The sequence below is a fragment of the Pogona vitticeps genome, chromosome 1, assembly GCF_051106095.1.
Source record: "Pogona vitticeps strain Pit_001003342236 chromosome 1, PviZW2.1, whole genome shotgun sequence".
Taxonomy (NCBI): Eukaryota; Metazoa; Chordata; class Lepidosauria; order Squamata; family Agamidae; genus Pogona; species Pogona vitticeps.
This window is the reverse complement of record NC_135783.1, coordinates 288,403,318-288,418,767: the sequence shown is the minus strand read 5'-3', so window position 1 is coordinate 288,418,767 and position 15,450 is coordinate 288,403,318. Positions and strand designations below refer to the sequence as shown.

The following is a 15,450-nucleotide window of genomic DNA, read 5'->3' as shown; positions in this document are numbered from 1 at the left end:
GTTGCTCCCAGGCTGTGAAAGTCCCTTCTAAGATAAATTAAACTCACCTCCTCCCTGTTGCCCTTCTGCTTCCAAGCAGAGACTTTTTTTTATTTTGTCAGGTTTTATGCAATTTTTGTTTGTTTCTTTTTGCTTTTAAGAAAGGGCTTTTAATAGCTTGAGGTGGTGGTGGTGACTGAATCATTTTTTAAAGAATTACTTTTAATTCGGTACTTGTTAGTTTAAGTAACAAGCTTAAACTTGTTTAAATGTGTTAACCATGTAATGTCTTTACCTGTGTCTGGTTTTAACTGTTTTATTTGTATCTGTCTTGATTTTGCTGTGAGCTGCTTTGAGCCTCAGTACTGGGAGAAAGGTGAGGTATAAACAAATACAAATGATTTCATTTCTGTTAAGTTGCTTATCTGGGTCATAGGGTCGTGAACCTCTGACTCAAATAGGCTCCCTGAATCTTTAGTTTCATGGTAGGGAAAACCTAAATATTTTCCCCACAATGCTGAAATAACAGGAAAAGTGATATCTGCTAAATTTTCCACATTGTGTAGATACTCAAAAGCGCAGAAAAATTCTTCAGGAAGAGATACTGAATCATTTTATGGAAGATAGAAGATCAAATGGAAGTTTTAATGCCATGGCTGTTTTTCTTTTCAAAGAAACGTGAAAAAATGCATTTGCATTCATTTCAATTACTTGATATATTCCACTAAATAATTTCTTTCTGTTTATTTGGAAGAGATGCTATCGTGGAGCAATAATAATAATGTTCTCTCTCTGTGTGAGATTAGTTCCTAATTCAATTCTTGGAAGTATAAAGCAAATGTGAATTCTCTGCCTGCAACGGATGTCACTGCCTACAGCTGAGTTCTGTCTGCAGGCTGACAGTGCAGCTTTTCTTACCCAATTTCTGATGGCATTGTAGGCTAGAAATATTCAAACACAGCAGTGAAAAGCATGCAGGTAAACAGTTTCCTTTTAATGCCTGCTTGGAAAGCAGAATAGAAAGCAAAAGAAGGGGAGGTGTGTTTTTTTTTTTCCATTCATGCAGAGATGCTTCCTGAGCCAACTTTTTGTATAACGAACTTCAATTTTTTACTTAGGCTTTCAAAAATCTGCAGAGTGGCTTCACTTGAAGCACCAATTTTCAAAAAGGTAGCCATGTTCATTTGTTTCTGCATGTTAAATAAACATAAGGTATAATAAAAATACTGTAAAAACAAAGTCTGAAATCCTTTTGGGTTCCACCTTTGTAACAATAATGACATCATTATCAGACTGCCACTGATTAGAGACTTCCTTTTTCACTTTTGGGGTTCATGTGATTTCACATTGTATGTGAGGCATATATACCTAAAGTCTAGAAAGCAAGTTTTTAATGAGAGGCAATTGGCTATTAACAATAGAATTTCCCTTACGCAGGAAGAGGTGTGTTGGCTTTGGCAAACATCCAATGGCATGTATTTAAATCTAAGGACTTGTCCATATAGAGAGCTTGTGTTCTCCATTTTCTGATTGAGTTGTAGTGATAGTGATGTTAACAGTTTTCCCCCCACCATCCAAATGACATAAATGATTGCCTCATTGCAATTGGTGACAAAATCTATGACTTTCTGTCTATTTGTTTGTTTGTTCGTTTAACAAGGCATGGTTTATTTCAGTTTGTTGAGGGAGGGCAGTTTAGGACTTTCCAATCATCCCTTCAGTTGGAATTTATCAACTGCTTTCTAGTACAAGCTTCAAAAAAGTTGGGTTTTTAAAGGAACTGTTTTTAAAGAAGGAATTCTAACAGCACCCCCTCCCTGCTTCTGTAGCATCTCCTTGTTCACTAAAAAGATGAGAGGGGTGTCTGAAAGAAGTAATTTCCATCCTGGCTCCCTTTACTCATTTTGATCCCCATTACTTTTTCTCCAACTATTGCTACAAGGAACACAAGCTTGGAAAGGCTGTTAGTTAAGAGAAGTGATGATGGCCTTCTATGGTATAGTATGGATGCAAATGCTGGTAAACTCCAATCTCCTTTGTGCCTAAGAGATCAACTGGGACAAAGTTTAGGCCCCATCTGGAATGGCTGTAACAAATTTATTTCAATGTAAGTTTTCATGGATTACAAACCACTTCTTCAGGCAAGAAATTTTTAATGAATTTATCCCAGTGTTTATAAATGGTTGGTCTCCTACCACAGTTATGTTACCATGTTTAAATCAATCCCAGATTTCCATCCACATCAATATGCTGCAGTAAAGTAGTGACAGGAATTTGTTAAGGAGAAAAAACTCATCTAGGTGAATAGTAAATGATTAATTTTTCATGAACTTTGACATGGGACTATTTGTATTCAGGTTAAAGACTACCTTCTAATTTAAAATGGAATCTTTCGCTTGAGTCTGTTTGTCTACCTGTACGTAAATATGCATGTTTATGCACACACACAAAATACACTTCATTGTGTTATGATGAAGAGGTCTGGCTCTTTTACAGGATGATCTTGCTGAATCTTATTTCTTTACTTGTTAGATTATCAATGAAACTTTTCTGCATGATGCAGCATGAAAGACTTTCTTACATTTTGATTTTTATTGGAAAAATATTGTGACAGCTATAGTCCAAACACTGTTTTGCTAATGCTCTTCAACATTGATAAGCAGCATTAGACAATGAGGCTTCCTTCAATTGCCTCTGTTCTAATCTACAGTGTTTAATGCTATTCCAGTTTTAGCACATTTTCTTTTGAACCAAAAACTCCTGAACGGTCCTATATATTCAAGCTTTTCAAATGTCTTGTATTCCTAACACATATTATTTGTAGTCCCAAATTTTAACTACAGTACTGAAACCCATCACTGATCATTAGCTAGTAAGCAAAGTGCACTCCGGCACTGGTATGCCCAAATCTCCATATGCAGAATCTGGTTATCCCTTTAAAGGATCAATTCCATTTCTATCCATACAGAGTTGGAAAGTTCTTACCACGAGTAATGCAATCTACAAGTCCTTTGCTATACAAAACTACAGTGCTGAGCCTTGAACAGTAAATCTGGATAGAATAACAATGGATAGCTGGTAGTGCAATGTGAGCCTGTACACATGTGAAGATAACCAGAAGAGCTCGTGGATACAGTATACTGAAGCCTAAGAAAGTGGGTATAGTAGTTCTTGGGAATCTTAGCATTTTACAATTGAATTTAATCTACAAAAATAAAGCAATTAAATGTAAAAAAATTGTGTTTGCATGACTATATGCAGCAAGGCAGTAGTGTAGGCTACCTTCTTAGCTTTTATAGGGATGCAAAGAAAATGCCTTGTATATCTTGTGTAACAAACATCAGCACTGTATCCAGTCTCAATTTTAAATCATTTGATGTACCAAAAGATGGGAGGATGGCTCTTTTAAAAGGCCATTGTCAGTATCAGAATTTGGCCCCTCTGCATATCTGCTTAGATTTCAAATAACAGAATTTTAGACCTGGAAAGTATATTTGAAGGTAGTTCAACCAATTCTTACCATGTTTACAAAGGTTTTTTTAAAAGAAAAATATGCCCATTCTGATGCAAAATTTGATTTTAAAGCAAACTACACTTAATTTTTTAAATTCCAAAACAATGTATCACATTCACCAGTACCTTCCTTTTCTTCCCCCCAAATCCATTTCTATCCCCAAAGAACACAAAAAATACTGTTTGCAGTATCAGCCACTTTGAATGCATTGTGCAAATATATCAGTTTTATTTCTTGCTTGTGTAAATAATTACAGACATTCAGGTAGAAACATATTAAATTAATATAGTCAAGAGTTTAAATGCAAAAATAAATATAAAGTCCAGAAGCTGTTTGCATCCATAAAACATTTCAATATATATATATATGTACTGTAAATATATATTTCCCCTTAACAGCTAGAAAAAGATGTGCATTTTCATTTTCTTAAAAAAAATAGCCAAGGTAGAAACATACATACAAGCACTTCCTTTAAAAAGATTTTGACGTTATTTGCAAACTGCTCTCCAACTTTTAACACAGTCACACTGGATTTTTATCAGGCTCCCCCCCCCCCCCCGTAAATAAAGCAAAACGGAGGAGGAGGATGGACATATGACATCCTTTCAAGTTCCTGTCCGTAAAGATTCGGCTCCACCGTTCAAAATGAAGAGGCGAGAGCCCAGTGGGCGTTTATTGGAAAAGGGGAAAGCCAAATCACCACAGTCAGCAGCAGCCAAGCCTCTTCGGAAACGGTCCCTTTCAGGGTTTTTTGTCTTTTAAAAAAAGCGATACTCCGCGCCATGTCCCTCGGCTCGCTTTCTGCCAGTCCTGCAGACCCTTCAGAGGGTCGAGTCGGAGTCGCTGGAGTCGAGGCTGTTCCTCAGGCGGCTGCAGCTGCTGAGCCTCTTCTCCTTCTGCAGGCTGAGGTTCTGGGTGCTGCGGCGGAGGCACTCGAGGGACTGCAGGAAGGACTTCTTGGCTTTCTCCTCCTCCATCGGAGAGACCCCTTCCTCTTCCACCTCTTGGATCTCGTCGAAAGTGACCGGCTGCGTCTTGAAGCGGGACTGGCGAGGTCTGCGCAGCTTGCCCTTGGACAACTTGGCCGGCCGGATGGGCTGAGGGAACTCCTCGGCGATGCACACGAAGTGCGGCATGACCGCCTGGTAGCTCGAGCAGATGCCCATCAGCTCGGCGGGCTTGGCGGCGGCTGCCATCATGCTTGCTTTTGAGGCAAGGAAGACGAGGGCGACAACAACAACAAGTCACCGCCCGGCAGCAAGGGCAACACGAAGGGAGCTGCTGCTCGGCTTGTCTCGCTGTTGCGACTTCTCCTCGGGGTGTCGAGTTTTTTTTTTCCCTTCAGGGACGATCCAAGGCGCCGAAAAGCGCGGGAAAGCCGCCGGAGGGGGTGTGTGTGAAGGAAGGTCGCCTCTGTTGCGCCTTAGCGTCAACAGCGCGGAGAATAAATCCCCTTTCAGTCAGTCAGCGGCCACCTCCAGCCCAGCAGAAAAACGCAGCTCGCCCCAATCCTTCGCCTGGCTCGGCGAGGCTGCTCCAGCTGGTTGGTGTCGCTTGCCTGAGTTCCCCGGTGCCGCGTCCCAGCCATTATATACCCTTCGCCTGCCCACACAGGAGCATGCTCAGATGACAAGCAATACCATTTAAAGGCGATGAGGCCGCTTCTCTTCCGCCTGACGTCTACATCCTCTCTCCCCCCCCTCCAAAATATTATTATTGTTATTATCATCAGAGCAGCGACGGCAAGCCCCCGCACAAAGGAGAGGGAATCCGGAAGGCGAAGGGGAAGCAAGTGGGGGAAGGACACGGAGTACATAGACTTCAACACCCACGGGGAGGGGGTTTCCCTAGATAATCGATGGGACGAGAAAATCTGACAGCCGTTCCTTGCACGGGGGAAGACGAAGGAATTACAGGCCCGAGAGTGTGAGGGGAAGAGAGATGACTGCATAGCCGGAAAGGCGAATTATTCCGGCCTCTCAGGGATAAATATGTGGCGTGGGGGGGGGGGGTGCACAGGCGTGACACGATGCGTGGTAGGACTTCCTACCACGCATCTTGCTGTAACTTTTTTAAAAAAGAACTAAAGCAAGCCATGTCGAGTTTTAACCTTAGAAAAGGAGGGCGACGACGAAACTCCACTGACTTGCGCCCCCGTCTATCTCGTCACTGTTAGTCTAGCTGTGGGGTCGCGTAGGTTACAAGCAGCAGCAGGGAAAGACACGCATCGTTATATCTGAGAATATAAAGGTGACAGGAACCCGGCAAATGGTCCCGTCTCCAGGAAAGGAAAGCTTCACAGAGCCGATCCACTTTAGGAAGGCGTCGTTGGCAAGGTCTGTTTAGGTTCCATGCAATCGCCTCTTCTCGCTTCCCTGCAATGGTTTCTTGGGATGCTCAACGTCGCGCGATGTGGCCGGTGCTGCCCAAGGGCCCCAGACAAATTCCACATAAAAGCAACAATTTCCTGAGGCAATATATTAACAGACCGCTTACAGAATTTCCCAAGGAAGCAAACCATGTTCTGGTGATTGTTGTGGGTTTTTCGGGCTCATTTATTGGTTGGACTGATTGATTAAACATTTACCAACTGAGTGGGGGAAAGGCAGATTAGATTAATCTAGCAACCCTTTTAAAACACAACAAATGCTTTAAAGGTGTGTGTATGTGACTTGCAAAGACCTTAATTGAGTTCAAAAGTATGGCAGATGTTCACAGACCACTGCCATCCCCTCGGCCTCCCAGTGAGTTTCCATGGCTGAATATAGATCTGAACCCAGGTCTCTGAAATTCCAATCTACCACTACTCACTAAAATACACTGCCTTTGTAGATGGCAGATGCCATGTTCAAAGACTCATTCCTCATTCACACTCACACAGAATGTCCTGTGCCTATGACACAAGAACCATCTAGGTTTGGGTTCATAAACATAAGCCATAAAAATGAAAGGAGAATAATAGTTTTTTTACAGCTTTTCCTTGTACTGAATCAATAAAGGATGACACAACCCTGAATCTAGAAAACCCGAGCGAGGCTGTTATTATTAATATGGTATTTTGGAAGTTGCTAATTTGTAGAGTTGCCAAAAGTCAGAAGTGACTTGATGTTACACAACTTCATATTATTTATTTATTCCATTTATATACGTACTGCCCAATTTAGTGGATTATACGTACTACTCAGGGCGGTTAACAACAAATGTAAACAATACATCCACTGCTAATTCCCAACAACCCAATAAAGACATAAACAGAGCAACTAAAATTTAGATAATAAGACAGCTAAAAATAACCAAAACAACTGATGATGTAAGTAGTGTGGTAAAGGTAAAGGTTCCCCTTGACCATTTTTGTCCAGTTTTGTTCGACTCTAGGGGGCGGTGCTCATCCCCGTTTCCAAGCCATAGAGCCAGTGTTTTGTCCAAAGACAATCTTCCGTGGTCACATGGCCAGTGCGACTTTAGACACGGAACACTGTTACCTTCCCACCAAGGTGGTACCTATTTATCTACTCACATTTACATGCTTTCGAACTGCTAGGTTGGCGGGAGCTGGGACAAGCGACGGGCGCCCACTCCGCCGCGTGGATTCGATCTTACGACTGCTTGGTCTTATGACCCTGCAGCACAGGCTTCTGCGGTTTAGCCCACAGCGCCACCACACAAGTAGTGTGAAGTGAAACCAAATCCCACTGTCATCTCAGGCAAAGATCTCTCTGAACACTTCCTTGAACAGCTCAGTCTTCAGCAACCTTTTGAATGTAATCAAAGAAGGGGCTGGACAGATCTCCTGGGGGAGCCTGTTCCATAAGGATCAGGCCACAATACAATATAATACAGACATTGTTAAAATTTCTCATATTTCCTGATGAACAGAATGGTAAGTGGTCTCTGGGAAGGAAGCTATGAGATCCCAGGGTTACTCATAAAAATCCATCATTACTGTTTGGCCATCAGGGTGGATTGCGGAGATAAAAGGAAGGCAAAAAACACAGTTTCCCATGGAATACCTCAAACTCTTTATGAAAAGAAACTCAGTGTTCTAGTTACATTTTTATTGTAAAGACATTTCATAATTAGACCAATCCATAATCGATAATGTTCTTGTAAGGAAAATTGCTAAAGAGCTACTTGATAACAGTATCTCAAGAAAGAACCTTTGGAGAAGCAAGGATTATACTTTTTTAAATGCTTCAACTAGTTTTTCAAAACAGAATGATTGGCAAGATTCTGTTACTGATCCACTTGCTATTCTCATCTTTTAAAAATCTACTGAAATGTAAAGTGATTTTTCCACTATCTATAAAAGAAACAGAGAAAGAGGTATTTAGGTTATGTGTCTGGAAAAGTTCCAACCCAAAACGTTGCCCCAGGTACAATTTCTTTGTCCTTTTTTCACACAGCCCAAAGTGCTGCATTAAGCTCTGATTGAGATTACTACAGTATCTGGTATACTTCTTGGTCCTTTGTGAAACCATATTTCAGTTCACAAAATCATATCAGGGCAGGGGTCATGCTGGAAGGGTGCTAACTTGGCAGCTATGATTTCTATGGGGATGCCTTTGTTATTCTCACTGAAATACTAAGAAAGTGGAACTTGTCTGGCATTTGGAGTGTAAGGCTGCTATATAGGCAGATAGATTAAAGCTTTTCCTACATAGATGTTTATATTATATAGCTAGTATAGTATATTAACAATTAGTAGATGGGTGCTTTCATTGTCACTTAATCCCGTTTCACTTTCACATTCATTAACTTGTCTACCCAGAAGATACTGAAAGAAATAAAGGACAAATCCTAGATCAAATGTAAGCTAGACAACACAATTGAGTAAGAACATTAGAAGCTGTAGAACCCGGGCTTTCATGGAAGTTCCTCTCTAGCTACCCTAACACTAAGAAGGAACATTATACAACATATTTAGATGACTCAACAAATATCAAAGAGCTACAGCTACTATGCTGTGCCTGCATTTGTTCAGTTGTACTCCTCCAGACATCCTGCAGATGCAGAAAAAACCTTTCTACTAAATGAGAGACTCAAGCGAACACCATGGAAACAAATATATCAGTTTGTTTGTTTGTTTTGTTAGATTTTTATCCCACCCTTCTAGACTATGTCTACTCAGGGCGGCTCACAATAAAATTATTCATAAAACAATTAAAACCATGAATTGGGTGAATTAAGTCCTGAACTAATTGCCACTTCTGTTTTGACTCCAAAGTTAATAACAAGAATTCCTAAAACCAAGTAAATTAAAAACGAAAGGTCATTTTTTTTCCTTTTTACTCAAGGAAGTATCAATTGTTTCTACTAACATTTTGACTAGAAAAACATAATTTTTGAAGGCAAAGTGGAACTTAGATGTCTGGATTAGGAGCAAACAAAATATGCATAGGAAAAGGAAATGCATTTAAAGAAGGATACCCAGAGAGAGGGCATTTCATATTCTAGATGCCACACCTGAAAAGATTCTGTCTCTCATGCTTACCTATTGCCCTGCTGATGGAAAAGAACACAAAGCATCATCTGAACACCCTGACTTTATATGTCAGCTCCCCACTTCTCATCTGTCCTTAAATGAAGCCTTGAGATTGAGCTTGATTAAAATCTGATTCTGTCCCTTTTTGCCCAGTGACCCAAATACATCTGAGGTGATCTGCTGAGTTGATTGTCCATGAATTGTTATTACATGCTATCAAGTTGGAACTGACTAACAGTAACCCTAATAAAGCTTTTGAGTAAGATGTTCAAGGAGTACTTTACCAGTTCCACACCCTCAGTAAATTTCCATGGCTGAGCAGAATTTGAACCCAGATCTCCTGAGTCCTAATCAATCACTCTGTCCACTACACCACACTTGGTACCCAGTCAGAACTATGTTATATATGACATACTGTGATCGGGTTCTTCCATCTTTTTGGGCAATCCCTCACTATCATGTGCCACTTCCATTATATCTTTTCTCCATTTCAAAGAGACTACCAATTGTCTTCTCCTTCTTTATCCATGTGATATAGCAGGGGCCCCCCTCTAATTCAAACCCCATTTCCCCTTTCTTTGTTGTCCCAGCCTCACGAGTCTCTTGTAATACCTCCTGCAGTGTGGGGTCATCTTGCTGCCACAGTCTCATTTGTTCCCTAAAGGCATCTTTCAAAAAGTCAGTTTCGATTTCTCGATCATGCACTTTCCATTGTAGTAGGTTACTGGTACCCACCCAGTCTCTTCCCAAAAACATTTCTCTAGACAGTCCCGGAACACCCCTATCTTCATTTTTCGGCTGTCCTTCCCAATTTGTACTGTTGCTCACTTAGTCATATATTTCTTAGAATCTCCATGTATACATTTTACCATCAAGTCTTCACTAGGAATAGCTCCCTCTAAACTATGTACCAAAGTCTTTCCGTATCCCTTATCAATCAAAGCTCTCTTCTCATGCCCATTTACTTGCACAATTACCTCCCATCCTTCTCGTTCTGACCCTACTATTGGGGTAGTTTCATTTATCAGTCCTACCCAAGAGCAGTCTGTCCCAGGGCATTCCTGCTTCACATGGCCTGGACACCTGCAATTGAAGCAGACAGGTTTGCCATCTTTACTCATCTTCAGCCCTGTGACGGGCTCAAACAATAGTCATAGGTGATTGGTCTCACAGGTTTGGGTCCCATTGGTTCAAAGCTGCGATTTCTCTCCCTTGCTCCATTTGGCAGCCCAGAGGCTCCATATGGAGGTGCGCCACTGCTGCCAGTCACCATCTTTTCTCTCGGGGTGGAGTGGGAAGGCTCTCTTCTGCCTTCTTTGGCCATACAGAAGTCCTCTATTAGGTGGACGGCGTCCTCCAATTGTTTTGGCCGATTCCTCTGTACCCAGTTGGGAAGGTTATTCCCCAACATCGTAATTAATTGCTCCATCACTAATACCTTCAATACCTCCCCTTTAGTCTTTTCTTCTGGTCGTAGCCAGCGTACTAGGTTAGCCTTCATTCTTTGGGTTAAGGGATGCAGGTGTATTCCAGTCTTTAGTTTTAGTTCCCTAAATCTTTTCCTGTATGCCTCTTCAGTCAAGTTCAATGCCTGCAAGATAGCTCCTTTTACCATCTCGTTTTGTGTCGCCTCAGCGATAAAGTATCCACTACTTCTTGTAGTATCCCAGTCACGCACGAAACTAAGATTAGTGTCCATTGCTCCTTTGGCCACCTCACAGCTGTGGCAACTCATTCAAATGTGTGTAGGTATGCTTCGGGGTCATTGGTCAAACTCATTTTTTGTATGTGAATAGGCGTTGGTCCCGCTACCCATGGATTCTTAACCTTCTTCGCTCCTTTGTCCCCCTTATCTCTGGTATTATCTTGTTTCAGTAGTTGCCTTGTCAACAAATTGTTGCTCAGCCAGATTTTCAATGAGTTTTTCTTGTCTCTCTATCGTCTGCTGCAATTTCAAAATATCTCAGTTTCCCGCCAGAGGGGTTGCCCCACGTTCGGCGCCAATGTGATCAGGTTCTTCCATCTTTTTGGGCAACCCCTCACTCTCGGCGGGAAATAACAATGGAGTCGTTTTAATAACCTTTAAACCTTCATCTTTATTAACACTCTCATCCTCCAGCACATTACTTATGGGGTCGAAAACTCTTAACTCCGGCAACAAGCCACAACTAAGTGAACCAAAACTTTTATCATAGTCCCAGGGACTCAACGGGGAGACCCCACACACACACACTATTCCTTGTATTCCGGCCTTGGGGAGGAGTACTCCGTAGGGCGCAGATCAGCCCACAACATGTGTGCCGAACCCACCCTCTTTCGTCGGGCTTGTCGTAGAGTCGGGCTTGTGGGAGATTTCTAACTCACGCTGCAGCTCGAGCTCACACGGTGCAACTATTAGTCCATTCTTTGGTCACATAGTGCGCGGGTTCAGTTCCTCTTGGCATAGGTTCTGGCAGCAATCCCCCCACTCTGAGGTTAGGAAAGTCTCTTAGAAGTCCTTGGGTTCTTATTCTTTCAAATGCCTTCTTATGCTCTCTTCCTCTCATACTCTGCCACTACTGAACTAAACCCCTTCCTCATATATATCTTCCTCCCAAACTGTCACTTCTTGCTCCGCCCATTCTCCCCCTTTTGCCTCCTCAGCTAAATAAACCTCCGTGTTTCCCACTTTTTCCTTTGATTCTCATTCTCCCACCTTTTCTTTAACTGTCACCTTGTTCTCCTTTGATTTTTCCCTATTTGTCTCTCCTCCTCCTCCTCCTATGGCCTCTATTATTACGGATGGAACAATTGCGCTCTCAGCTCCTTCACACATATCCAGTGTAATGTAGTGGACAGAGTGACAGACAGGGTCAGGTCTGTGTTCAAATTCCACTCAGCCATGGAAACTCACTGAGGGCATGGAACTGGTAAAACCACTCCTTAAATATCTCACATACTTTACTTTGAACCCCCTATTAGGGTTGTCTATAAGTTAGTTCTGACTTGAAAGTACACAATAAATATAATACATGAAGAGGTCAACAGAGCCTTTGTTGTATGAAATATAAAACAGCTTCTGCTGTAACCTCTCATTAAAAGGAAAGTTTCTTATTCCAGACATAACATTGCTATAGTTCTTCATTTGGATGAAATTGTTTTTATAGCACAACAGTAAGCATGCTTATGCAAAAAATATACCCCATGATGTTGTGAAGCTTCCTTTCACTAAATATACAAAGGACTGAAACCTTAGGAGTTATTTAGACTTTTACACATTAACAAAACAAGTTCCTTGATGAAAGACCAAATGAAGCTACCTGGTTAGGAGTTTCTAGAAGCATGATTGTTACTTTTGATGCCAATCATTGCTTTGCAGATTTTTTAAGATAATGTATTCTATATTTTAATGGAAACATTTCACCCAGGAATTGAGATTTAGACATCAATCAAAATAATTATTTTGTGTGACTCAAGGGCTTGGGTGTATACAATGTTTGACTTTGCCACTTCCATATTTCAAGATATTTCTGAAACTCCTTTCAGTTTCAAAATATAGCCATTACACAGTAATAAAAATATTGGTTAAGAAATACATATCCAAACCATGGTGTTGCATGGAATTAGTCACATCACCAGTCATATTTCCCAAACAGATTCATAAACAGATGATGGTCATGAATAATATCTATCCTCTGTTGTTTGTTCTTAGTATCTAGCAATCTGAACAGGCACGTCTGAATGCATCACACAGATGTAGTCTATAGCCTTCCTGGTCAACCAGTCTTTGCTGGAAAGTAATAATGGCTCATGATAATTGCACTGACAAAACAATATAACATTGCTTATACTTAGTAAATACACATATTTCCCAGTCTCTGCTTTCAAACAGCAAAAAATTATGTAACATTATTGAGCATTTTCACTGTATTAGAAATGAGCTACTAACACAGAGAGAAAACACTAAGCAAGAGTAATTTTCCTCTTACATAAACAGTTATTTGTTCTTTCTTGGAAGCAAACATGACAGGAAAGAACTAAAAGCTCCGTACAAAATATATTTGATTGCTAACCTATAATTAAAGACAATTTCTGACCATTTTCTTCCTTTCTCTCTCCCTTCGTTTTATAAACAGACTTATAAACCAGTATAACTGCTTTTAGTCCATCTGGAATAAGCACTCATGCATCATCACTGGAATTGCTAATGGTTTTGGAAGATGTTCTGCTGAGTCAATGTATCATCACCCCATGTAACAAGAAGGGAAGCCGACAGCCAAACAATACTGCTGAGCAGTTTCTGTTTATTTCATTATATAGCCCATCTGCAAATCACTCCTAACTGTGAATGAACCAGAAGAGATGCACAACAGCTGGGGCAAGTAGGTTTTGCCCAAGGAAGCTAAAAAACTAATGAGCCAAATCAGTGAAAATATGCAATGATGTAATCTTCCAGCTTTGGCTTGCAAAGTGCACTGATGTCTATATTTGTTCCAGCGGCTTAAGTTATTGCTTTAATCTAGATCCCTCCTGGTATCTGAAATATGATATGTGACGTATAGATGACTGATACTCCATGCCATGTGGTTGCTCCAAGTAAGTATATTCATTGCATAGAGCAAATTCAATATAGCATATACATTCACGAAATGGCTGGCCAGGACTGGAAGAAACAAGCATTCACTTCTTGTCTATATCTGGTAATGTTTGGAGTGCTGTATGTTATTTAAACCAACAGTTTATAATGCAAAGCAAAGGCAGCTGCAACCAGATGACATTGCTGATGTTTTGGCTTAGAGTTATGCTATTTGATTGGACAACTAAAAACTCTTATTATGTTAACTTTAATTCATGCTGCCTGGTTTTATTGTATATTTTAGTTTCTTAATAATCAAATTCATACATTTATAAGCGGAACAGTTAATGTTTTGATAAAATGACATTATAGCTCACATCAAAACTGCAGCCTTCAGATAATTTTCAGAAAACTGATGCTTTTGAAAAGCTATTGTTTTAATGGTAGCTGGCTTGACACCACCAAGTGTTTTGCATTTTTTTGTTTTTAAAAACACTTTTAGGGAAGGCATATTTTCCTAATATTCCCTAAAAGTACACAAATATTCACCCTTTGCCAATTCTGTCACTGCCACTGTTTTCCTAATACCTAAGAAGTAATGTAGGTGCAGCATCATAAACTCCCTTATGATTATTTTCTTTCTGTGAATAATTACATGGGTGATTCCAGCTAATAAACAACAAGAGTAAACATGACAAGATGATATCGAAATGCTCCGTAGTCCATCAGGTCAAATACTCTCTGGGTAGTTTACAATTTAATTATGCAGGCTACCTGCTTGCCTCCTCAATTTACTGTACCAACCTCATAAGGATGGAAGGCTGAGTCAATCTTGAGCTGGCTATCTGAATCCTCTGGGATTGAATGCAAATCACGAGGAGAGCTTTGACTGCAAGACTGCAATTTAACCACTGCATCATCATGAGACCCACCTCTGGATCTTAAAAAGCTCAAGGTTACTATACTATGACTTCTTAATGGATAGTAAATGCCAATGAATTAAGTGGGATTTATCACTAAATAAGCACTCATCAGTCCCTATGTAAGCCCAACTGGACAGTGATATGGGTATCATTTTTTATATCAGAATGTTTACTTTGTATGTACAGTACACTTATATCAGAGAAAGCAGTAAGTTAAATCACAGGAAGGATTGACTTGAAAATTAGGAAACACCATTCTAGTTGTAACAGCATGTCTTGCACAGTAGCACAGTCCATGCCTGGTGCTCTTTAGCTCAGTCGGGATTCCCAGCCATAAGGAAAAAGGGCCCTTTCAGATTCACACTCATTGCAGAGTCATTGGACAGCTGCAGCAATGGGGTACCTCACCATTGGTGATAGGTCCTAATGTACATGGTTGCATTGCCTCTCCCACAGCCACTGAAATTATAGAACAGCTGTTATTTTGCCAGTATTATGTAGAATAAGAGTTATGAATTAATGTTTCTTTTTTCAACCCTCTTGTGCTTTGGGGAATTGTATCTCTGAATCTAATTAGTAAATTAAAATATTATTCTCAGGAATCCAAAGTCCCATGAAGATTTATCACCAAATGCTTTGCTAGTTATTTGAAATCCCTGTATCAGCTCTTCTTACCTCTCAAACTCATGGTCATGTGTATCTCTCTTTTCTGCTCATTCCTTCTTTTTATGCACTAAACCCTCTGAACCTTCTTTTCCAGTCTTCTTCTTCTGACCCTTTTGCTGCCTCATTATGTTTCTTTTTAAAACAAAAATAATTTTATTTCAACTACACATATCTAAAATGCAGTACAGATACCCCAGACATTCCCCCCCCCTTTGAGGACATGGATTCAGACCTCATTATATTCCAGCTTTCCCAAACTCCAGAGAGCATTGAAAAAAAGAAAAAAGAAAAACTAAAAAAGACAAAGCCCATTAATCATTTTGCCCTATCT

General features: G+C 40.5%; 1 protein-coding gene across 1 annotated transcript; it reads right to left on the bottom strand.

The window, feature by feature from the left end:
- Nucleotides 1-3,697: 3,697 nt before the first annotated feature.
- C1H11orf96 (chromosome 1 C11orf96 homolog) lies at nt 3,698-5,055 on the bottom strand. The gene has a single exon (XM_020800069.3). The coding sequence runs from the start codon at nt 4,690-4,692 to the stop codon at nt 4,315-4,317; it is 378 nt and encodes a 125-aa protein (XP_020655728.1). The 5' UTR covers nt 4,693-5,055; the 3' UTR covers nt 3,698-4,314.
- Nucleotides 5,056-15,450: the final 10,395 nt, after the last annotated feature.

What these genes read in the sequence shown, in the direction of transcription:
- C1H11orf96 (XM_020800069.3), bottom strand. Translation starts at nt 4,692, where the DNA reads ATGATGGCAGCCGCCGCCAAGCCCGCCGAGCTGATGGGCATCTGCTCG.